This window comes from Octopus sinensis, linkage group LG5, assembly GCF_006345805.1.
Source record: "Octopus sinensis linkage group LG5, ASM634580v1, whole genome shotgun sequence".
NCBI classification, from domain to species: Eukaryota; Metazoa; Mollusca; class Cephalopoda; order Octopoda; family Octopodidae; genus Octopus; species Octopus sinensis.
The window spans coordinates 33763658-33788321 of NC_043001.1; the positions used below are offsets into that span (position 1 = coordinate 33763658).

Genomic DNA, 24664 nt, shown 5'->3' on the forward strand with positions numbered 1-24664 from the left:
TAGTAAGGTAGAAATATGTGTACGTATACCATCTATATATTGTCATTAGTTTTCAGCTCACCTTTTCTGCACGTTCTAAAGCAGCTTCATGTTTTGTTAACAACATGCTAGTTAACACAAGCCGAGCAAGACTCAGGAGCTCATACATACTCCGCCAGGAAGTTGACTGTTGCTATAGCAGTGTAATTTATCCTCAACCCAGTGAGCAAGCTGTTGTTAATGGATTGAATACACTGGAAAGCCAGCTGTAATAGTAAACTCTCTGTATTTCCAGCTTGTAACAATGAAGCAATGAACTGTATATAAATCAGCTCAGTTTTAGTGATGGAGACACATGGTATAGGTAGGTCTATGGCACTAGGTGTATGCTTCGGTTTTAAACAGTGTGTATTTTAATTAGATATGATAATAACAAATGGGGGAGGAATGATGAAGCAGAAAGAAAGAGTGAGCAAAATATATAGTATGTATGTGTGTGTGTATGTTTATATATATATATATATATATATATATATATAAATATATACTATATTTGTTATATATATATAGTATATATATATTGTTATATATATACTATATATATATACTATATTTGTTCCACGTCCTCGTGTTGTGTTTTTTTGTACTTTCTTGTTTGGATTAACTTTATATATGTATATATATATATATATATATATATATATATATATATTTACATCTGTAGATGTGTGTGTGTGTGTGTGTGTGTGAAGAGTTATGTTATAAATCAGTTTATAAAAATGAATTCAGGCAGTATGAAAGGTGGTAGTAGTGTGTTCTTTGAATAGGAAACAGGAGAAAATAAATATGAAAATAAACAAAGGAAAAGTGAGGCTAAAGTATTTCCAAAGTAAAAGAGTAAGAGGCAGGCACGCTGAAGACAAACAGTTAGCAACAAGCAGTATTATCACGGACTACAGTTGAAAACGGTCAGATAAACACCAACCATCAATTGCAATAATATCAAGTAAATAGGCAGGCTCTAGCAACTGTCAGTAGGCATTTCTTTTTGTTATTCCAAATCACAGGTTTCACTTTTTCACAACAGTAACATCTTACAGCAAATCTTAACATCCTTTGCTTTCTTAATCCACAGCTTCACTAATTAAATTTCTCTCCGTCTTCCTTTTTTTTTTTTTTCCTCTCCGCCACTCTGGTAGGTGGGGGTTGATTGATACGCGTTAAATCTTTCCCCAGTCTTACAAATTGACAGGAGTCTTTTTTTTTTTTTTACAATTGCTTCTAGTGTTCACTTAGTTTGGCCTTGGTGTTATGATAGAGAAAACAATTGAATACAGCCTCAAAATAAGCCATACAAAGTCAGTGATGTAATACCAAGACCACACTACACAGAGTACAAAAAAAAAGTGAAATACCAAATTAAATTTAGTAGCTGGACAAAAGAAAAAAAAAAGTATAGCAGTTAATGAGCTCAAGTTCAAATGTAGGTATACACACAATGTGAATGTTTCTTAAACTGGGTTTGGTCATAGAAAATATTGATCAAGAGATGACAGAGCCAATTACAGATTATCCTATTATCGTCCACTTGCTTAGTGTACTAGAATGCTGGAGATTTAATAATAATTTTATACAGTGACTTACAGCAAGTGGATAAAATAGAAAAAAAAAATGAAACAATGCAGCTATATTAACAATAGCCAGCTGAGGAAACAAAAGGATGAACTATCTAAGCATGTCAAGCCCTGCTATATTATTAATAAATAAATTACTTAGATAATTTTTATATTATAGTAGATTGACATACTTTTATATTTTTCTTCCCCCAAGAGCAAATAAAGCTTCATATGTATTATGAATATGGATAGACTGAGTTTTAAAATCTCCTTTCGAAAAAGATAGCTACCGAGATAATCACTATGGTAACTAGGTATGTGTGCAGGCATGGCTGTATGGTTAAGAAGCTCACTTTGCAAACATGTGGTAGCAGGTTCAATACTACTGTACAGAACCTTGTGCACTGGGTTGACCAATACACACCAAATGGAATTTGATAGACAGAAACCGTGCAAAAGTCCGTAACATATATGTATATATATATATATATGTATGTATGTATGTATATATATAAATATATATATATATATATATTGGTAAACAATATAAAACAAAAAAAAGAAACTGAATGACACTCCTGGCAATATTTGTTGGGTATTGAGCTAAAGACACTCCCTTGTCTCTCTTACTAAAAAAATTGCAATGAAGCAATAATTAGCTTATTGGAAACTTGTAACCAGTCTTACTCATTCGCAAACTCATATATAAAATATAAAATAAATAATTACAAAAATGGTTTTATACAATTTTTTTTCTTTCACAATTCCAAAGTGATACAATATAGCAAATTCAACCTATCTAAACTAGCAAGGAAGAGGGAAAAAATATTAAAATTACAAGAGTTACACTGTTTTACTACTGCATTAAGATCAACTAATTAACAATTTAATATATTTCATTCTTTTAAAAACTGTTTTGCTATACAATACATCAATCTGATCACACTTGTTTTCTCGTTTCTTTAGACTGTTTTTATAGCAAGTTGAATGAGTAGAAGTTGCGTGCCCCTAACTCAAGCCTACAGTATTTCTTTGAGAGAAAAACATTATGAATGGTCTCCCACGACATCCTCACAGAACAGTGTAGCTGACTCAGAGGTGGAAAAAGAAAGAGATGGGTGGGGAGAAAGAGACTGACACAGTACTTGATTGGCACTTTATTTATTGACCCCAGAAGGAAGAAAGGTAAAATTAACTCCAGCAGGATTTGAAAGATAAATCTAATAAATCAATTAAACACACTATTTTGAGTGCCAACTATTACATTTAGTGTTGTAGTATATTCTACATATCTAGCTATTTGTACCATGCTGAACTGATAAATAAACCCTATTTTCTTTGTGTTCACTTGACATTAGCATAAGCTGCATAAATTTTACGGATTTTTTTATTTAGGGTGAGAGGAAAAGGTGATGCCAATACTGGTAATAGTAATTATTGTGATGTTAGCAGTGTTGTTGACAGTGGTGATAATGATAGGGGCAACTAATGGTGAAGGTAATATTGGTTGCAGATAGTGATAAAAGTAGCAGTAATATTGTGATAGAATTCATGATGGAGATGGTGATAGAATTCGTGATGGGGATGGTGATAGAATTCGTGATGGGGATGGTGATAGAATTTGTGATGGGGATGGTGACTATAGGTAAGGTTTTGATGATAGTGGTAGCAGAAATTATGGCAATGGTGATGGTGGTGATGGTGATTACACTATAGCAAGAATTTAAATTCTTTATTGAGAGAGATTTTAAAATGTTATAACTATTACGACCTTTAAGTTTAAAAGCTACAGACTTACTCTTTCATATATTCTGCTTATTATATTAATGAAGAACAACAATAAAAATAATTTATTTTGACTAGGCACAATACCAACTTATGCAAAAGTGAGGCATTAAATAAATTGTCAACACTACTATTTTATCAATTTTGAAGAGCTGAAGCACAAAGTCAATCCATCGGTATTTAAACTTTTGTAAACAAGGCAAAACTAAATGCTATAAGACAATTAATCTGACAGCCCATCATATCTGCCAACACATTGCCATAATACAGAATTCTTACATAAAGTGGAACAAACTGACTTACAGTATATTCATCATCATCATCATAATCATCGTTTAATGTCCATGTTCCATTCTGACATACGTTGTATAGTTTGACAGGATCTGAGGGGCTCAAGGTCTGCATTGTACTCCAGTGTTTACATTGGCATGGTTTCTATAGCTTGATGACCATTGCTAGTAATTGTTTTATTGAATCCAATGGTATTTCAACACAGAATATAAATAGATATAACAAAATAGTGCAAAGAATTTAATCCTACATTCTCTAATGCTTTACATGTCACCAAAAGAAGAGACAATAGTTGTTTTGAACTAGTGACCACAGTATTGAAACTGGATACAAAACACTGAAAACTCTTTTATCAATAGTAATGATTTGTTTATTAAATTTCTATTGTTTCTTAATTTTAAAAAAAATATACTTTCATCAGTAAAACCAAACAAAATATCACAAAGGACATTATATGTAAGGTTTGTTTTATTTTATCTTCCTCTTTCATTAATTTTAGTTTCAAAATAAAAAGCAAAAGTTTTGCAGACAGAAATAGAATGGTAATAAAAATAACAGTCCATTTTTTTTTTTCTATTATTCTTTCAAAACTTTTCTCTCTCTCTCTTTTTTACTATAACCCACTTTTTGACAAATCCTACCAGGACTCAACTTTTTAATAATAACCAAAAGTCAGTCTTGTTTAATGTAGGGAAATTTAAATCTAATCAAAACAAACTAGTATTAATCTGAAAAAAATTTCTTGAATTTTTTTTTTTTTAGATTATTACTAAGCCAACAATATTATTAAACAGAACAGACATTACCTGATTGTAAGAAGCAACTAACAATTATTAACTAGGAAGATATTTAAGCATCACTTACTTCCTTAAAGTCCATAGAATAATATATGATAGTTAGGTGCTTTGACATATCTTGTTTCTTAGATACCTTATAATATCCTAGCAATAGATCAATTCCATCACATGTTGCTTCCGCATTATTTATAAGTTTAAGCAAACAAAACAAATGGGTTACTAAAATTTCAGTATTACAGAAATACCACTTACAAATATAATCAGCCAAAAATTCTTCAAAGCAGATTGATTGGAAAGTTAAAGAAAATAATGGTTTTTGATTTAGGTACAAGGTCAGCAATTTTAAGGAGGATGGGGTTAGTTGATACTCTTGACAGTTGATGATAGCTTCTACCCAGCTCAAGGACTTGACTGGTCATCCCATGAAGGCATGAATGAAGTTTTGAAGGCTGATCTGAAAACACGGAACCTTACAAAGGAGATGACAGAAGACTGAGATATGTGGCATACTGCTGTATTTGAGAAGACCTGCCCATCACAACACAGTTGGGATCCTAAGACCAAGGTGACATAAAAAGCACTGGTGCTGGTGCCACCTGTGGAGTGGTTGGCATTAGGAAGGGCATCCAGCCATTGAAACCAAGTCAAAACAGACTATGAACCCTGCTGCAGCCCTTGGCCTTACCAGTTCTTGTCAAGCCGTCCATCCATGCCAGTATGAAAAGTGGATGTTAAATGATGATGATGATGATGAATCTCAGTGGGAACTGAAACTCAGTATGTAAATGGATGGAAGAAATACCACAAAGCATTTTGTCTGACACACTAATGATTCACCCAAACTTCTGCTATGAAGTTAAAGCAAATAAATATCAGAGTAGAACAGCTCTAGATACAACAATTTCTGTTACAATAACAAGAAATATGATTAAATTTTTACAAGTATGGTGTGATATAAAAAAAAAAACCCACGTCATGATCTGAGAATCAACTGAAGGAGAACTAACCAAAGATTAGAAGACTAATGAGAAAATAATAAATATTTGATTGATGGTCATGGGAGCAGTGAGAGTAATGACTAACGTGTAAAAATATTTTGATAAATGTATACAGCACAGAACACAAACAATAAAAAAAAAAGTTAGAGATCAGTTGAAAATTTGGAGATGACTCATAACTGAATACATAGATTAGCCTCAAAGAAGCCACATCCTGTTACTGTTGTTGTTAAGCTCCAAATCAAGCAGATTGCTGTGATCATTCATTTTCAGTTACAGTGTATGAAAGACAACCTCATCCAATAAAGAAAACAAGGGTTGTATCATCATCATCATCATCATCATTGTTTAACGTCCGTTTTCCGCGCTAGCACAGGTTGGACGGTTCGACCGGCGTCTGGGAAGCCAGGGGCTGCTCCAGGCTCCAGTCTAATCTGGCAGAGTTTCTACGGCTGGATGCCCTTCCTAACGCCAACCACTCCGCGAGTGTAGTGGGTGCTTTTTACGTGCCACCTGCACAGGTGCCAGGGGGGGGGTCCGGCATCGGCCACGATCGGTTGGAGCTTTTAACGTGCCAGCGGCACGGAAGCCAGCCAAGGTGGCGCTGGCAACGTTCAGATGGTGCTTTTTATGTGCCACCGGTTGTATGTATATATGTACAGACGTATGCATGCATGCATACATATGTATGTACTGGAGAGAGAGTAAGTGAGATGTGCTTTCATCTACTTCCCATGCTAAAATGGGTTGGACAGTTCATCACAGTTTGAGCCAGGTCTTTTTCACAATTACTGTCCTCCTAGATAGCCTAGAGAGCCTGCATCTCACTTGGATGTTCTAAGGTATATACATATCCATAATGTGTATTCATATATATATATATATATATATATACGTGTGTGTGGGTCTGTAGCATATTTATGTATGTATACATGAAGACATGCTGCTCAACATTCATTTCCCCATGTTTTGGCAAATTTGGATAGTTGCACAATGTGGGAACAACTCGATACTATTTTCAATGAAAAGCATCAACCCAAAATTGAACAACCATTTTGTGAGCTAGGCAAACTGAGCTAAGCAGAGTTATGTGCCTTATTCCAAGACAATACATTCAATGTAGCAAGACAGAGAACTGAAACATTATTACCGTGTATCATTAAGGCAGAACTGGCAGAATCGTTAGCACGCTGGATGAAATTCTTAGCGGTATTTCACCCGTTGCTCCATTCTGAGTTCAAATTCCACCAAAGTTGACTTTGCCTTTCATCCTTTTCGGGGTCGATAAAATAAGTACCAGTTGAAGACTGGGGTCGATGTAAATCAACTCATCCCCTCCCCCAAAACTGCTGCCCTTGAGGCAAAATTTGAAACTATTATTACTGTGCATCATTGAGTACAAACAATTCAATGCCTTTCTTTATATATTGGTTTTGTGACACTATGACATTCCTTTAAAAATGCAGGTTTCTGATGAGTACATATTTGAAGGGATAACAGAAATAAAAGGGTAGCTACATTGTCTTTTTTATGATGTAAATTTGAGGCAAAATTAAAAGGTGATTTTTAAAATTTAATTATTTTTAATGGGAAATATAGAGTTTCAGCACAGAAATGTGTGAGGTGGTTTTAGGAAGACTGTGAATACTTTGTGAGGTATACTTGCCATCGCAATATGGCTAACCACTAAGGGTGGGTATTACTGTAGCTAGTAGCCCCCGTTCAGAGATTTATTATTGTGAATACTTTATTTTGCCCAAATGAAGTAGATAGTTGCCATAACTGCACTTTTAGATATAAGAGATATGTACTTCAGAAGAAGATACATGGCTTAATGAGTAGCCAGAATTATAACCTTGGTACAGGCAATATACTGTGAACCCAGTCAAACAATTAGTAAATAAACTCAATATATGACTTTTAGAAAAGGAAGGCATTTAGAAAAATGTCACTGAGTACAAACTTCAGCAAATTGTATAAACTTGATTTTAATATACAGCAAAATAGGAAAACACTTTTCCAAACTTATTATTTTGGTCCTAGGATAAGGTAGAATAACTAACCAGGAAATACATGTACTATCCTAAATAAATTAAGAACCTTTGCAAAAGACTATTTCTTCCAAAACAGAAAAGCTGATGTCGTTGAAGAAATAATATAAAGTACAAAAGGCGGCGAGCTGGCAGAATCGTTAGCATGCCAGGTGAAATGCATAGCCGTATTTCATCTGCCGTTACGTTCTGAGTTCAAATTCTGCCGAGGTCGACTTTGCCTTTCATCCTTTCGGGGTCGATAAATTAAGTACCAGTTATACACTGGGGTCGATGTAATCGACTTAATCCTTTTGTTTGTCCCCTCTATGTTTAGCCCCTTGTGGGTAATAAAGAAACAAATATAAAGTACAAAAATGGCACATTGAAGGAGTAAAAAAATGCTTCTGATAAAAACCTCCACACAACAAATTCTTAATATAGTATAATTGTTCAGGTAGCACTATGTTTGTTAACTAAAAATACATGACAAAGCTTGCAATAATATTAGAAATTTTTCTCAACATCAGCTCACCTCAACTACTAAAATGGTATTAGAATAATAATGATGATGATGACAACGACCATGCCAGTAGCAATGATGACACTGACAAAAATAAACCTATATATGATGGCATTTAGCCCGACATTTAATATTATTAAAGAACTGACATTCTAAACATATTAGATTTAGAGACATATTTCAAACTTTTTGAAGTTGAATCTAATAATTCATATCAATTGACCTTTAATCTCTTCAAATAATATACAAAGATATTAATATTTTGCTTGTTGGTGACAAAACAACTTTAAGTTCTTATTTTAGAAAAAGAGACTGAATAACTTTCTAGAATGTTGTAGGCATAAAGTTTTAGCAAGAGCTAAAGTGATTTGATTAGGAATAAAATATTCATACTTTCATATTTCTTTGAGCTTCTCCCCAAATATATATATATATATAAATAAGGTAGCTATGATGTTAGATTATCATAGCCAATTATATAATATAGCAAAATGTTAAACTAGACTATAGTTTGTACAGTCACATATTTGATTATTTCTATGGATTCTTAACAAGAAACAGAAAGCATGGGATATCTATAGGTCAAACAGGGAAATTTTACAAAAGGTTGCAGTTTTGGAGGGGAAATATTGAGGTAAAAGAAGAGTTTTAGAACATAGTTTGAGGATGCAAAACATATTAGAGGTGGAAAAAGCAGGGTGGGGGTATGGAACACCCAGAGAACCAGTTTGTTAATTTAGAGGGGCAAGAATCATTGTAGCATGAGTAGATGAGACATAGCAAACTAATTGTGAATGCATCATCATTTAATGTCTGTTGTCCATGCTGGCATGTGTTGGACGGTTTGACCAGGGCTGGCAAGCTGGAAGGCTGCACTAGACTCCATTGGCTTGGTTTCTATGGCTGGATGCCCTTCCTAATGGCAACCACACCGAGAGTACAATGGGTGCTTTTAAGTCCCACTGGCATGGGTGCCATTTGCATGACACCAGTATCTGTCATGACTACGGTTTTACTTGGCTTGATGGGTCTTCTTCTCAAGCATGGCATAATGGCAAAGATCTTGGACATTTGTCATTGCCTCCACGAGGCGCAACACTCGAAAGATGCTTTTTATGTACCCCCCAGCACGAGTGCCAGTTATGTGACACTAGCATCAGCCACAACCACGATTTCACTTGGTTTGACAGATCTCCTCAAATACAGTATATCGCCAAAGGTCTTGGTCTCGGTCAAAGTAGAAAAGAAAGATTAAGGGAAACATCTAAACTGCATGTACATTAGCTTGGGAACATCTTACCCTCAATAAAAATCAACTGACAACTTAGTTTGTTAAGATCTTATATGTTACCATCATCATTTTAATATCTAGTTTTCCTTGCATAGGTCAGACAAGAGTATGTTGAGGCAGAGTTTTATTGTAGCTGGAAATCTTTCCTGTCACTAACTCCAACTCATTTCCAAGTGAGGTAATAATCTCCCAGCCAATTAAACAAACTAATTATCTGGATAAGCTTTATGCAGGTAACAGAAAAGAAAGAACACCATTTAAGGAGCCATTTGTTAACAAAGATTACACAGCATGTGAAGACAAGAAGCCTGGATATGCACGGGGTGGACTGCAAGCCAATGATACCAGCTGGATATCATTGTCTACAAACACAAAAGAAACACACACACACATGCACACATGACACGCTTCATCTGTTTCCATCAACCAAATCTACTTAGAAAGTTTTGGTCAGTCATGGCTATAGTAAAAGTTATTTTATATACAGTACCATGCAGAGCGACTGAACCCGAAACCACGTGGTCAGGAAACTAAGTTCTCAATCACATAACCATGGCTGGAAATGAACTAGTTGTTTTTTAATTAATGCATTTTGAAGTATTATTGATCAGCAACACAATTTTAAAGACTAAGCCAATTTGCTGAATATTAATTATTTATTAGCTTACTATTATATTATTCTTGTTATTCACATCTGTTTCAAAAAAAGAAAAAATGAAAAAAATGATGATGGGGAGGTGGGATATTTATCGCCTACATCACAAACTGAGTTACTAATTTTCATTTGGTAAACAGCCTAAATGCAGCTGTGTACATCACTTCCAATTTAGGATAATCTCCAATTCCTTCCTCCTACAAAGTTCATATGGTTCCAGATGTTAAGCCTTTACTGCGTATATTTACTTTACCTTTGCTTCCAACACAAATTAGATCTACTGAAGCAGAGCTAACAAAGTCTACTCAACAATATAAACAAATTTTGTGAGTAAATGAAGAAACAATATAGTTACTTGGCCTGCTTCATTTAAGTACCAAACTTATCTAAATGGAATTACAAGAACTAGTACTGAAAATCTAGAACAGTCCCCCCCCCCTCAAAGGATAATGACCATGTACAGGGATGCTACCAGTAAGGTGACGGTTGGCAATGGGTACAGCGAAGAAATCAGGGTACAAGTAGTCCTCCGGGCAATAACCGAGGAGTTCAAGACAGGTTACACCTGGGAGCTCCTCTACGCTGATGACCTTGCTCTTATAGCTGAATTACTACTTGAACTAGAAAAGAAGTTTCAGGTATGGAAGCAAGGTCTAGAATCAAAGGGTTTTAGAGTTAACCTAGCAAAAACTAAAGTCATAGTAAGTAGGAAGGCAGACAAATCATAAATCCCTTCAGGTAGATGGCCTTACTCAATCTGTAGAAAAGGTGTAGGTAGAAACTGCATAAGATGCACTCAGTGTAAGCTTTGGACACATAAAGGGTGCAGCAACTAGCTTTTGTATGCAGAAATTGCACAGGTACAATAAACAATGAAAATGAGCAGAAAACAGACTCCATTAACTGCCAGGAAGCTAGAGATAGATAATTTCCTAATGGAAACTATCTACTGGAAGTGGAGTTGGATGTACCAAGAGCATAACTGTGAGAATAAGATTAGGATGGACAAAGTTCAGGGAACTCCTACTCCTGCTAGTAACAAAGGACCTCTCACTCAGAGTGAAAGGCAGATTGTTTGATGTCTGTGTGCGAACAGCTATGATGCATGGCAGTGAAACATGGGCTGTGACAGCCAAGGACATGTTAGGCTTGAAGGAAAGGAAGCCAGTATGCTTCACTGGATGTGCAATGTCAGTGTGCATGTTCAGCAGAGTATAAGCATCTTGAGAAAAAAGTTAGGCATAAGAGGCATCAGGTGTAGTGTGCAAGAGAGACGACTGTGCTGGTATGGTCATGCGATGTGTATGGAAAAGAACAACTGCGTAAAGAAGTGCCGTTCTCTAACTGTGGAGGGAACCTGTGGTAGAGGTAGACCCAAGAAGACATGGAAGTGGTGAAGTATGATCTTTGAACTTTGAGCCTCACAAAGGCAATGACTAGTAACCAAAACCTTTGGAGATGTGCTGTACTTGAGAGGACCAATCAAGCCAAGTGCACCCATGCTGGTGGCATGTAAAGAACACCTTTCAAGCATTTAGCCTCACAGAGACAAAGTAGTTGGGTTCCTTTCGAACGTTGGACCTTCTGGAGGCAAAGTGGCTGAATTCCTTTCGAGTGTTGGGCCTCACGGAGGCAATGACTGAGACCTTTGGCATTATATCATGCTTGAGAAGACCCATCAAGCCAAGCAAAATCGAAGTTGTGACAGATACCTGTGTCACACAAATTGGCATCCATGCTGGTGGCACATAAAAGTACCCATTACACACTCAGAGTGACTGGCGTTAGGAAGGGCATCCAGCCATGGAAAACCATGCCAAATCAGACAGGAGTTTCTTCTGCATATCAGAAAAGACAAGTGAAGGGGGTTGAGTTAGGATTTGCACACCGACCTTGTAAAACTCTTACCAGAAATGACTACCTAAGCAGATCCATGGGTTGGAGGGTTGTCACCTGAGCAGTGCAAAAGTGTTGTCTGTGAGGAGTAGGGTTTCACTAACAAATGGTGGATGCAGTGTTACAACTCAGGCCCCCATACAACTACTAAAGCTACTGTCTCTAAATCCTAATAAGTATTTTGATATAGAAGAGTTAAATTTTTCAAGGGAGACAATCGAAACATAAGTCAGATTATGAATATTATAATCATATTTTAATCTTACAGAATAAAAAGTTTTTATGTACTTAATTCATTTAGTTGTCCCTGTTCACTGATACAGATAGTGCTGAAAATACTATGGGCACTAGCTCTCCTTCTCAAAGGAAATAGTTAAAGAAATACAGAGCAATAACTTCAAGCTTAACAAGGTGGTGAGCTAGCAGAATCATTAGCATGCTAGACAAAATAGTGGCATTTCATCCCTCTTCATGACCTAAGTTCAAATTCCAATGAGGTTGATTTTGTCTTTCATCCATTCAGGATTGATAAAATAAGTAACAGTTGAAAATTAGAGTCAATGTAATTAACTTTCTCCCTCCCACAAAACTGCTGGCCTTGTACCAAAACTTGAATCCAATAAAATTAGAAACAAATATAATTTTCAACTTCAATTTTTATTTTCTCAAATGAACTTTTTTGTTGACCCAAGAAGCATTTTAGTGAACCAGATTAACTATAACAAAGATATTTTCTATTACATTTACAGAAACAAAATGTATCTATGCAGTTAGGCTACGGCACATTAGGTGCTGTTCCTCTTCACAGTGATACACAGCACAGTACTTAAGATTAATGAGATTATTGCTGTTACAACTATTTTTATGTATAGATGCTTCTTTTTACGTTTGCATGTGCTGAGTGGTGGAGGGATTGTATTTTTCAATAAGTAACTGCAGTAGCACTCTGGGTTATTTTGGGGAGGGTGATGATGCATGTAACAGCAGAAACTGAGTGGAATGAAGCTTGCTGCTGAAACCAACTGAGACTCTTTTCCTTTTGAGTATCTTAGTTGCATTGCGTGAGAGAACTGTGGATGTAATCTGTGATGATGTTAAGTTTGATGCTCTCTGTATATTATAAAGTGAACAAATAATGGGGGAATCAAGTTTACTGTTTGCAAGTGAATACTGTGTTCTTTCTGTTGGTCAAATGTTGTTCCTGTGACTACCGTATATTTGTATAAAGCACCAACCATTGGTGGTCATTGCCAGCCTACCCTGGCACGTAAAAAGCATCATCCGTACGTGGCCAATGCCAGCGCCGCCTTGACTAGCTTCTGTGTCGGTGGCACGTAAAAACCAGCAACCGATCATTGCTGTTGCCAGCCTCCCCTGGCACCTGTGCTGATAGCATGTAAAAAGCACCCACTACACTTACGGAGTGGTTGGCGTTAGGAAGGGCATCCAGCTGTAGAAACACTGCCAGATCAGACTGGAGCCTGGTGCAGCCTCCTGGCTTCCCAGACCCCGGTCGAACCGTCCAACCCATGCTAGCATAGAAAACGGACGTTAAACGATGATGATGATGATGATTGTCTGTTAAGACTATGAGCTGTCAAAATCATCAGCACGCCAGACAAATGCCATTAAGCATTTCATCCATCTTTACACTCAGAGTTCAAATCCTACCAAGGCCGACTTTGTGCTTCATATTTTCAGGATCGATAAATAAGTACCAGTCAGGTATTGCGCTCAATGCAATCAACAAATTGTCTTCACCAAAATTTCATGTTTTGTGTCTGTAGCAGAAAGGATAATTATGTTTTCTGTGAGTGCTTCCCACTATAATTCTTAACATGTTCATGTGGTATGGTACGTTACTGAGTATTTTAAGGTTAGTTATATCTGAAATTCCCGTTTTGGCTAATTTGCCCCACGTAGCCCTAAAGGAACGGCTTTATTACCGAACACTCCATTTTTTCCAGAGAGTGTATCCGTCAATATTTAGATAGCAAGGTACAATTTGAGAGAAATTTGGTTGCTATTTTTAGCAGGTCAATTGACAACATATTAGCTCCTGCATTAGGTTGTATTTTTGTTTTATTTATTCATTTATTGCTTTCTTATTTTGGTGTATCTACGTGCAGCAAGTAATAAAGGAAGGAAATTAGTAGGCGCAATATTTACTTGTACATGAAGAGTTATCTCCCTTACAACATATAGCTGTTGATTTCGTATTTTACACGAGTATGATTGAGAGTGATTTTATCAGTGAAGCTCGCCGCTGTCATCGTCACGATCGTGTTCGCCAGTGTAACCACCATCGTCCTCAGTCTAATCAATTTTTTTTTGTTTTAAAATTTTTTTAATACATTTTTTCTATACTTTGTGAGTAAAAGAAGTCAGTTCTGTGAATCAAAGGCAGTCATGGTTTCACTTTACAGAGATCTTACTATATCAAGACATTTGACATTTAAATTAAATTTAAACTGAAGAACCAATGAAGTGGCCTTTGTATGAAGTATAGGCAACCTTTTCCAAAAAGCATACTGCATAAAACATGACTCATCATCAGGTGGGCCACAGTACTAAAACAAATTCAAAGTAATTTCCCATTAGGCATGCCATTCAGAAAGTCTCATAGGCCACAATTTGTTCGCGACTGCTCTGTAGTCAACCTGCTAGAAAACTAGACAAATCTCCCTCAGATCATATTGTATTGTCTTAAAAACCCACACTGGACAATGCAGTTCTTGCTATCCCGAAAAAGACTGCATAGTTTGAATGTCTTTCAACTTGGTCTGCTTAATCGAGGCTGCCATGGATCTCAACAACAATAGACATGCTAACAAGAGAGACTATATGGTTGCTCATCCTGCAAAAAGAAGAGGCCAATTCCCTCTCAAATCAAACTTAACTAGCTTAAGAAAAAAAAGAAGGGTACACTGCTTGAAGTAATCAGTGATACACTATACTGGGATGAGTAAAAGTGAATTGTGGAGGCACATAGCCTAGTATTTAGAGAAGCAGACTTGCGGTTGAGGGATCGCGGGCTCGAATCTCAAGATCAGGCGACGTGTGTTTATGAGCAAAAACACCTAAGCTCCACACGGCTCTGGCAGAAGATAATGGCAAACTTCTGCTGACTCTTTCGCCACAATTTTCTCTCATTCTTTCCTCCTGCATCTAGCAGCTCACCTGCAATGGACTGGTGTCCCATCCAGGTGAGGAACCTATATGTCAATGAAACCAAGAAACAAGCCCTTATGAGCCAGGCATGGCTCGAAAAAGCAAAAACAACAGAAGTGAATTATCAAGGCTGGAAAACCTTTGATCATAGGTCAGGAGAGTTAGTGCAGTTCTGCATCTAAACAACAATTAAATTAGCAATGCTGAATATGAGTTTTATTCAGAAGCAAACATTAGCTGAAGTGGCAGGGTGTGAACTAATGAACATGTGGCACCTTAACCTATCTCAAAGAAGTCACCTTTAACATGATTTAAACTCAGAAAATAGAGAGAGACTCAAAAAAAATACTACATTACATTTTCCCAATAGTAAAAGACATGTAGCTCTGCTAGCAAATGCCCTTCATTTGCCACAAAAGACTACTGCAATACAATAGAAAACAAAACTAATATAAACATGTACATGTTGTAAACATGTAGAGACTATGAATAACATTGATTTACCTTTCCAGCTATACTGCCATCTTCTTTGGTAATATGTCGGTCTCTCAAATAATCAAGACCAGGAGGAGGAACATAATCATCATCACTAGAAGTTAATCCAAGTTCTTCTCCGTAGCTGATGTGAACCCAATGCCATTGCTCTTGCGGTGTCATTGGCTACAAGTAAAAGTACACAAATATATATAATTTATATTTATATTTACATAATTAATATAATTAACATAACTGCATTATATAACGAATATTACACACTACAATATAATGTTTATCCTCTGCTTCTGATGGTAACAAAAACAGGGTATTTTCATGCAGACCTTATTTATAAAAAGATTTAAGCATTTCCTGAGACAGGAAGACAATGAGTTGATTCCAGAGAAATATTAGTAACTATGAATGAGAAGATTTAAAACTTTTGAGTGGAAAACATAATATGTTTCAGTATAATATTATTTTGAAGGTTTTCATTAGTGGAACATAGGAAGCAGTACTTTGATAGACTCATCATTTCAAAACTCAGCTTCTACAACAATGAGACCACACCAAAAAGGTAAGATTAGCCAAATCAGCAAAGTGTTTATTGAAGGACATCTTAAGTTCAGTTGAAACAGGTGATTACAGATTAAGACAACAAATCATCTGATATTTCACAAAACTGTGATAGCCAAACAAAGTGAAGAAAGTTATTGTATTGAACCATTAAGCAGAGCAAGGAAAGTATTTCTGTGAATCACAGAATTTTCTTCTGGGCATCTAGCAGTGGTTTCCCAATTACGTTCTGAGTTCAAATTCCACCAAGGTCGACTTTACCTTTCATCCTTTTGGGGTCGATAACATACTGCAGTTGATCTGATCACCCCCACCACAACCACCTCCCCAAAAATTTTGGGCCTTGTGCCTAGAATAGAAAAGGATATTTGCAGATTTTTACAGAGAACACAGTGCTACCAAAAATACGAAGTACCTGACAAGAAATTTAGATTGGTCTGTAGCAAATGATTGAATTACTGATTTACGATGAGGAAAATCAAGTTTAGAGATATAGGGTAAAAGAGTAAAAAGCCCCTTCAGTCATGAATGACCATGGGAATGCACCTAGAAAGTTACCCTTCAAAGCACAAGTCTGGGCAAGGCAGTCGCCCATGCACCAGCCTCCCCTCTCCAATCCACCAATGTTATCCAAAAGAAAAGCAAAGGCTGCTACAGCATGGCACCAGTGATGTTGCAAATCATTTCTAAAGCTGAGTGAACTGGAGCAATGTGAAATAAAGTGTCTTGCTTGAGAACAAAGCACACAGCTTGGTCCAGGAATTGAACTCACTACTTCATGATCGTGAGCTCAATGCTCTAACCACTTAACCATGTGCAGAGACACATAGTTGCATAAAATGATGCAAGCAATTTCCTTTAGACAACCTGCAGACAGTACAATGCAGCAATAACTAACAATATCTGTTATCACTCTCTTTACCTAATTGACACTTCCTTTAAATGTCATTGACACATGCAATGACTTCTGACATTATTGCATTTATTTTATCATTCATCAACTTTAAAGAATCCTTGTATTTAATCATCATTGCAAGACTTCTCCAAAACAGCATCTCTTCAACCAGTTTGCTATCATCAAGAAATTGTATGTATATATATATATAAATCAAAAGTTGATCCTTTCCATGCCAGCATGGAAAGCCGACGTTAACACGACGACGACGATGATGATGATTCAAGTTCATTAACTTCATTGCATCTTAACATTTCTTCTAAGCTTGAGAGTAGTTTTGTTGCTATCAAGGGCAACAACTTTGTTTACACCAGAATCAGAGACAGATTTAAAGTGGTCATACAATTATCTTCTAATTCAAACTAAATCTCAAAAAAAATTTTAGATAAAAAAGAGAATCACTAATTAAACATTAAGTAATCTTTTCTACTCTAGGTACAAGGCTCGAAATTTCTGGGGAAGGAGCCAGTCAATTAGATCGACCCCAAAAAAGGAGAAATTTGCATTGTATCTTCCGCATGTATTTTTTCAATGTTGCATGATTTTGATGGGTACTCTTCAGAAACACAGTAACTTGTCAAATTTTGCTGTCCTTTGTCGACTACTTTGTGATATGCATTTACCACTTCTGTCTATGTCTTTCTTTGTCCTCCTCAACTGCAAGTTTCTTCTACTTGGGTCATTTGGCATTTCTTTAACCTTCATATGAATTATGCATCTATACCAACACAGTCTTCTCTATAGCACATTTCAACCACTTTCTCCACCATCCAATTCTCATAGCTCGTGCTCTGTTACTCTTTTACTTGCTTCAGTCATGTAACTGTGGACATGCTGGAGCACCGCCTTTAGTCGAGCAAATTGACCCCAGGACTTCTCTTTTGTCGAACGACTAAGTTACGGGGACGCAAACACACCAGCATCGGTCATCAAACGATGTTGGGGGGACAAATACAGACACACAAACATATACACACACATATATACGATGGGCTTCTTTCAGTTTCCGTCTACCAAATCCACTCACAAGGCTTTGGTCGGCCAGAGGCTATAGTAGAAGACACTTGAACAAGGTGCCATGCAGTGGGACTGAACCCGGAACCATGTGGTTCGTAAGCAAGCTACTTACCACACAGCCACTCCTATGCCTACATGTTGTTCATGAATATTAATACACTTAGGGGAGCATATTTTGTTTCATTCCCCTCCAGCCTTCATACATTCTCTGCATTTAATGTCTGTATTCTGTTACCATGCAACATCACACTTTATATATAAGCATCAAACAACTTCACAAATTTAAGAAACAATTCAACTGCTGAAGGATATTAGCAAAGTTAAATTACTCAAAGATGGAAATTCTTTGTTTTGCCTTCAAGCTTACCTTTTTGTTTAGCCTGTAAGAAGCTTTTGTCATTGTTTTAAATCAATTACTATATTTTAAAAATTATATTGATTTCTTAATTTTTAGTACAAGATCTAAACTTTAGTAAAAGGTAATCAAGTTAATTAAATTGACTCCAGTATATTATAATTCTATTGAATCTGGAGAAATGGAAACAAATTCAACACTGGCATGTTTTGAAATCAGAATAGAAGAGACATAACTGCAAAGCATTTACTCCAGTACTCCAATGTTCTCTGTCATTTCCTACATCGGTTGGTAGCTGTCAGGATACTGCATCCTTCAAAATTTCCATGCTTCCTGAAATTCACTGCTATTTCTGACTTGCCTATGAACACTTTCCTCTTTGTGGCTCCTTTACTGTTCATTTTGCTGCCTCTCTGTCTTTTATTCTGTGTATTGTGCATGTAATTCTAGCTCTCATTGCCATCTTTCTTCAACTGACTTAAGGCTGCTTTCCATCCCCTTCGTTAACAAGTTGTAGTGCTTTTTATTAATTAATTCAGTACAAATAATGAGACCAAAGGATCTGTTCAATGTTACAAAACAGATTTTTCAATGGAAATGCCATATACCAGACAATTAGATATTTTAATATCTGGGCCTGATGCAGCCTTCTGGCTTCACAGACCCCAGTTGAACCATCCAACCCATGCTAGCATGGAAAGCGGACGCTAAATGATGATGATGATGATGATGATTATATAGAAAAATAACTTCAGCACAAAAATATTAGAGTGAAGATTTTCAATATGCACAAAATATTTACCTGATCCATCAGGGCATTTTGCCAAATCCTGAACAACATCATAAAAGTTTTGTCTCGAGTCCCAAACGAGGTGAAAAAATATTTGTCTTTTTCTGTAGCAATTTGTATAGCATTTGGTATCACTCGGGCAGTTTTCTCTTTGGTAATAGCACATATTTCCTTGCATGGAATAGTTAACTGAAATAAACAAAAGCATGCAGTATAAATCATATGCAACTCAATAAGCTAATTGTGTATTTATGGTTCTAAGTTCTAATGTAAAATAACATGTGTCTCTTTCCAATCTAAAATTCAAAAATCATTAGCTCTAAATTCTGTGTCATTCCATTTAGTATCCACATTCAGAGGTTAGCTGCAACACCAATTTGTTTGCTCAAATTATGGATGGCCAAATGAGAGCAAGCAAAAACTGCTTTTCCAACATTTTAAAGTCTACTTTTCTCATGTCTCTGATCAAGGTTGGTTAGATTTGAACAGAATAAAACATTTTGATTAAAAAAAAAAGAAAAAGAGTCAAGTCAACTGGTGGTGTCATATATATATATATATATATATATATAAGGAGTTTGGTGTTAGGAAATGCATCAGCTGTAGAAACCCGGCCAAAACAGTGAAAACCTAGAGCAGTCTTCTACCTAGCCAGCCCCTGTCAAACAGTCCAACCCATGCTAGCATGGAAAATGAACATAAATGCTGATGATGATGATGATAATGATAAGTATGTATGTTTATGTATTTGTGTGTGTGTGTGTATATATATATATATATATATATATATATATGCTAGCTCCAACCCATGCTAGCATGGAAAACGGACGCTAAACGACGATGATGATGATGATGATGATATATATATATATATGACAAGTTACAATGTTCTACGAACATGATGCATTTTAAGATTATGATGCATTTTAAGATTATGAAGCCACATTTGAAAATGTAGTTTCATAATCTTAAAAAGAGTTAATAGATTGTGTGGATTATCTCAACTAGGGTAGTTATCCTGTTTAATTGTCATCAATCATCAATACAGATTATCTAAGCAGATAATATTAGGTAATATGCAAAATAGCTCTATTAATCTGTGACAGATATAGCAACAGTTAAAAGCATTAAGATGAGTCAATACTTCTATAGTTAAAAAGAACATGTTATCTCTGATGATATATACAGAAACACCAGTATCAAAAGAAAAAAGAAGACAAAATGAAAAGGAATATGCAATAATAAAGGAAAGTTACAATAATCTCAAGATACAGTATCAGCTTAAGAAAAAGTTAAAAAGAATAACTGCAAAGTTAGTACAAAACGTTACAGTGGTTTAGCTCTAACTCAGTTTTAACACGACAGAACTATAATCAAAAGCATTCCAGCTGTGACCAACCCACCTTTTTGAGGGCATGGTATATCCTTGAATAAATTAGCCAACGCATCATTCATTTTTAGAGACAGGGCATGATTTATGGAAGATTTGGCTACTATTTCTAGCAAATCAAGTGGTCATAGAGAGGATCTTACGCTGATTCAAGAGCAAGATTAAGTAGTATAGATAGGATTTCTATTAGAACATTCATTTTTGACACTATATTTCTGGTAAGAAACCTGCAAGTTCTTAGCAAAAAACAAAGATTCAACACACAGCAGTCATTGAGCAATAAAACTGCTGGGTACTGTGGAATGACTCATGATAATAAATCAGATAGTTGTGTTTTTGCTGTGGATCATCTCTAACTGAGCAGACCTATAATCAAAGGCATACAAGCAATGATCATTGTCTTTTATTCAAACGTAGTAGACCTAGGACTTGTTTATCTAATAAAGTTTTAAGATGGTGAGGCAGAATCTGAGGGAGATGAGGCTGCTATTTCTAACAGATCAACCAACATTATGTAGAATGATAATTAAAACACGCTGATAAGCAGAGTCCAAGTGAATGACTATCAGAGTTATGTCCACAGCCCTTTTCTTTTGCCATTATCATGAAAGTAATGACATAGTAATGACACAGATCAGGCCTGGATATTCTTGGGAAGTTCTGTAGGCTGATGACTGGCTTTCATGGCATAACATCATGAAGAATTATGGAAAATTTTGAAACTAGGAAGACTGGTCAAAAATCAAACAACAATAAAAAACCTCGAAAATTCAATATAGTGAAGATTAAATTGCTTGTCATTAACAGTGGAAACAAAAGCTAAGAAAACTGGTTTTGCTCAATACAATGAAAACTTGAAGTATATTTCTCAATACTTTCACTAAGATATCTTAGCTTGAATTTAACTTTCAATTACAAACAGTTGAAAAAAAATTCAATACCAAATTTTATTTTTACTGTATACAATATTTCCATATTTGCAGTTTTGAATAACGAGGATATTACCACAGATTGTAGAAAATATAAAAACAACAAATTGCTAACAAGCCAGAGCAATAAAATGCTATTTATTATCTGTAATGTAATAAACTGCTGATATGAGATACATCAAACTATTTCTGTATTAATGAGCACAAATGCATTGCATTGCTAAAATATTAATAACCTGCTAACATGTCAACTTCAGAATACAATTATTAATGTTTAAATCAGTCTAGCTGGTAACTTTAAGGGAAATGTCTATTGGGAGAATGAAAAGATTCATTGATTTTTTATATTTTCACAAACCCATAACTATACAGGACACTTAGTTTCATAAATATATGAATATCATTTTCTCTCTCCCTCATATATATATATATATATATATATATATATATATATTATATATATATATATATATGTATATGTAAATGTGTGATGGGTAGGTCAATTTCAGTATGTCTCCATTTGTGAGGTCCTTTGTCGTCTCCTGTGCCCTCACTACTTCTACTCATATCTTTTTCCAGTTGTATTCCACAAGCTCCTTTTACCAGCAGAATATGGCACTCTTTCACCCAACAATCGTTCTTCTCACACACCAAATATCTTTGCCATCACAGAACACTACAACTACACCAAATAATTCAGTTATATATATATATCAGACTGGAGCCTGGTGCAGCCTCCTGGCTTTCCAGACCCCAGTCGAACCATCCAACCCATGCTAGCATGGAAAACGGATGTTAAACGATGATGATGATGATATATATATACACACACACACACACATATATATATTGTATCTGGGGAGAGTAATTTTCTTTAATACCTTATTAATTAACACACACACTGGTTCAGTTTCCACTCATTTACTTATTTATTTTTCCTAAAATATCCAATGCGTCTTGCAACCTTTTCAATAGTCATTGACTCTGTCCATTATCCAAGCTGCATTCTTTTTGTTTGTGTACATGTGTTTGAGTTAGTATACGTGTGCATACACATATGTAAGTATGTATATATATATATATATATATATATATATATGTGTGTGCATGTGTGTATGCATATCTATATATGCGTGTATGTATATATTCTGCAAATTCATGTGTTTGTGTGTTTGCATATGTGTGTGTGACACACACACACACATTCAGACATGCACACACAAAGAGACAGAGGTACACACACACGCGCAAACAAAAACACAAACACATGAATATGCAGAATACATACATACAAACGTAAACGCATGCATACATATATATATATATATGCATACACATACACATACATGCATACAAACATACGTGTATGCGCATGCACACTGACCTACACACATGCATACAAACATACAAAAATTACAGCTCAGATAATGGACAGAGTGAATGACTACTGAAAAAGTTGCAAGATGCAAAGAAAATTTTAGAAAAATAAATAAACGAGTGGAAACTGAACAGGTGAGTGTGTTAAATAATAAGGCACTAAAAAAGAATGACTGTCCCCAGACACAACAAAATAAGCTTCAACACACGAATCCACATAAAGAATCTTGCAAACCAAATTCAAAAATGAATATATATATATATGATGTCCACACACAGTAGTGTGTGTGTGTATGTACCATCATTGTAATAATAATAGTTTTAAATTTAGTTCAAGGCCACTAACTTTAGAGGAAAGGGTAAGTTGATTACAGCAACCCCAATACTCAGTTGGTAATTATAATAATAATAAAAATTGTTGTTTGTGTTACTTCCTGTAAATGTGTGATGGGTAAGTCAATTTCAGTATGTCCCCATTTGTGAGGTCCTTTGTCATCTCCTGTGCCCTCACCACTTCTACTCATGTCTTTTTCCAGTCTTCTTCCACAAGCTCCTTTCACCAGCAGCATATGGCACTCTTTCACCCAACAATCGTTCTTCACACACACCAAATATCTTTGCCATCACAGAACACTACAACTACAGCAAATAATTCAGATAACCAACTTTTCTCTCAGCACACTTGTACTCTAAACATTTCAACCCGTTGACATTTGTACATCTAGAGGAGTGCGCTTACCTCATTTCTTCACATATCCCATGAGTTTTGTTAGCATGCAATACAATATGGCAAACACAAGCATTATACAGTCTGTCCCTCATTCAGAGACAGAAGCCTTTTGTTATGAACAAAGGTCCATAGTACCCAGAACTTTCTCAATCCAACCTAACTCTAGATACTATGTTTTCACTGTATCTACTCCAATACTGATTAGATCACCTATATAACAGAAGGTATCAGCTACTTCTAATAAACCTTTGTGTTATTGAGATGTTAGAATTCTTGGGTGCTTTTATTGCTAGTTACCCTCCTAAATCTTTTACATATGAAATCCTTCTTTATCAACTTGCCTGAAATCCCACTATGGTTTTTGTGCACTCGTTTGCATCAGGTAAGCAGAATGGAGTCCCTACTTAGTCCCTTTTTGCATATAGATCATAACCACTTCCCAGTTGGTAGTAGTGTTCTGTTTCCTTGGCTGCAAACTAAAACATTCATTTCTGCCAACCTGTTTTAGGCCTCTTGATTTTAGGCCATGCTTCCACGTCAGTAACTATATCTCTAATCCTTCAACTTGTTCAGTTATCAGGACAAGATTGTCAGCATGAAGGAGTTCCCATAGACAACCAGTCTTTAGTTCCTGCTACAGCATACACAACAACAACACATATGAGGGAGTGGTAAGTCAGGCCCTAATGGACACCTTACTATTCGATAAATTCATTATTAAGCTTTTAGCATTCATTCAGATTACTCCGTCAAATGTAATGCTTATTTATTCACGTTGTTTTGATTAATCATGCATTATCTTGTGGCTTCAAGATTTCAATATGACCATTTAGTTTTACAAAGACATTGTAGGGTAGGTATGACAGGCCAGATCTGGCCAGTTTGAACATAAAAAATTTGGGCCAGATATGACCAGTTTAAATGCTAAAAAGTTAAGCATCACTTTACAAACAGCAGCCCTGCACATGGCTTGCATGGCTCTCACATGCTGTCCCTGCATCCCTGGTTTGCATGGAAACCTGTGAAAGGTCTTCTCTAT

General features: G+C 35.8%; 1 protein-coding gene across 9 annotated transcripts in view; it reads right to left on the reverse strand.

Annotated features, from left to right (window-relative positions):
* Nucleotides 1–24664, reverse strand: part of LOC115211607 (protein Aster-B) — a 270613-nt gene that overhangs the window by 81094 nt on the left and 164855 nt on the right. For all 9 annotated transcript variants that reach the window (XM_029780198.2, XM_029780197.2, XM_029780194.2 and 6 more), the window contains 2 exons: nucleotides 19212–19388; nucleotides 15537–15692 (listed from right to left, as the gene is read on the reverse strand). In XM_029780198.2, the coding sequence (XP_029636058.1) occupies nucleotides 15537–15692; nucleotides 19212–19388 (333 nt within the window). The remainder of the gene's footprint in view (nucleotides 1–15536; nucleotides 15693–19211; nucleotides 19389–24664) is intronic.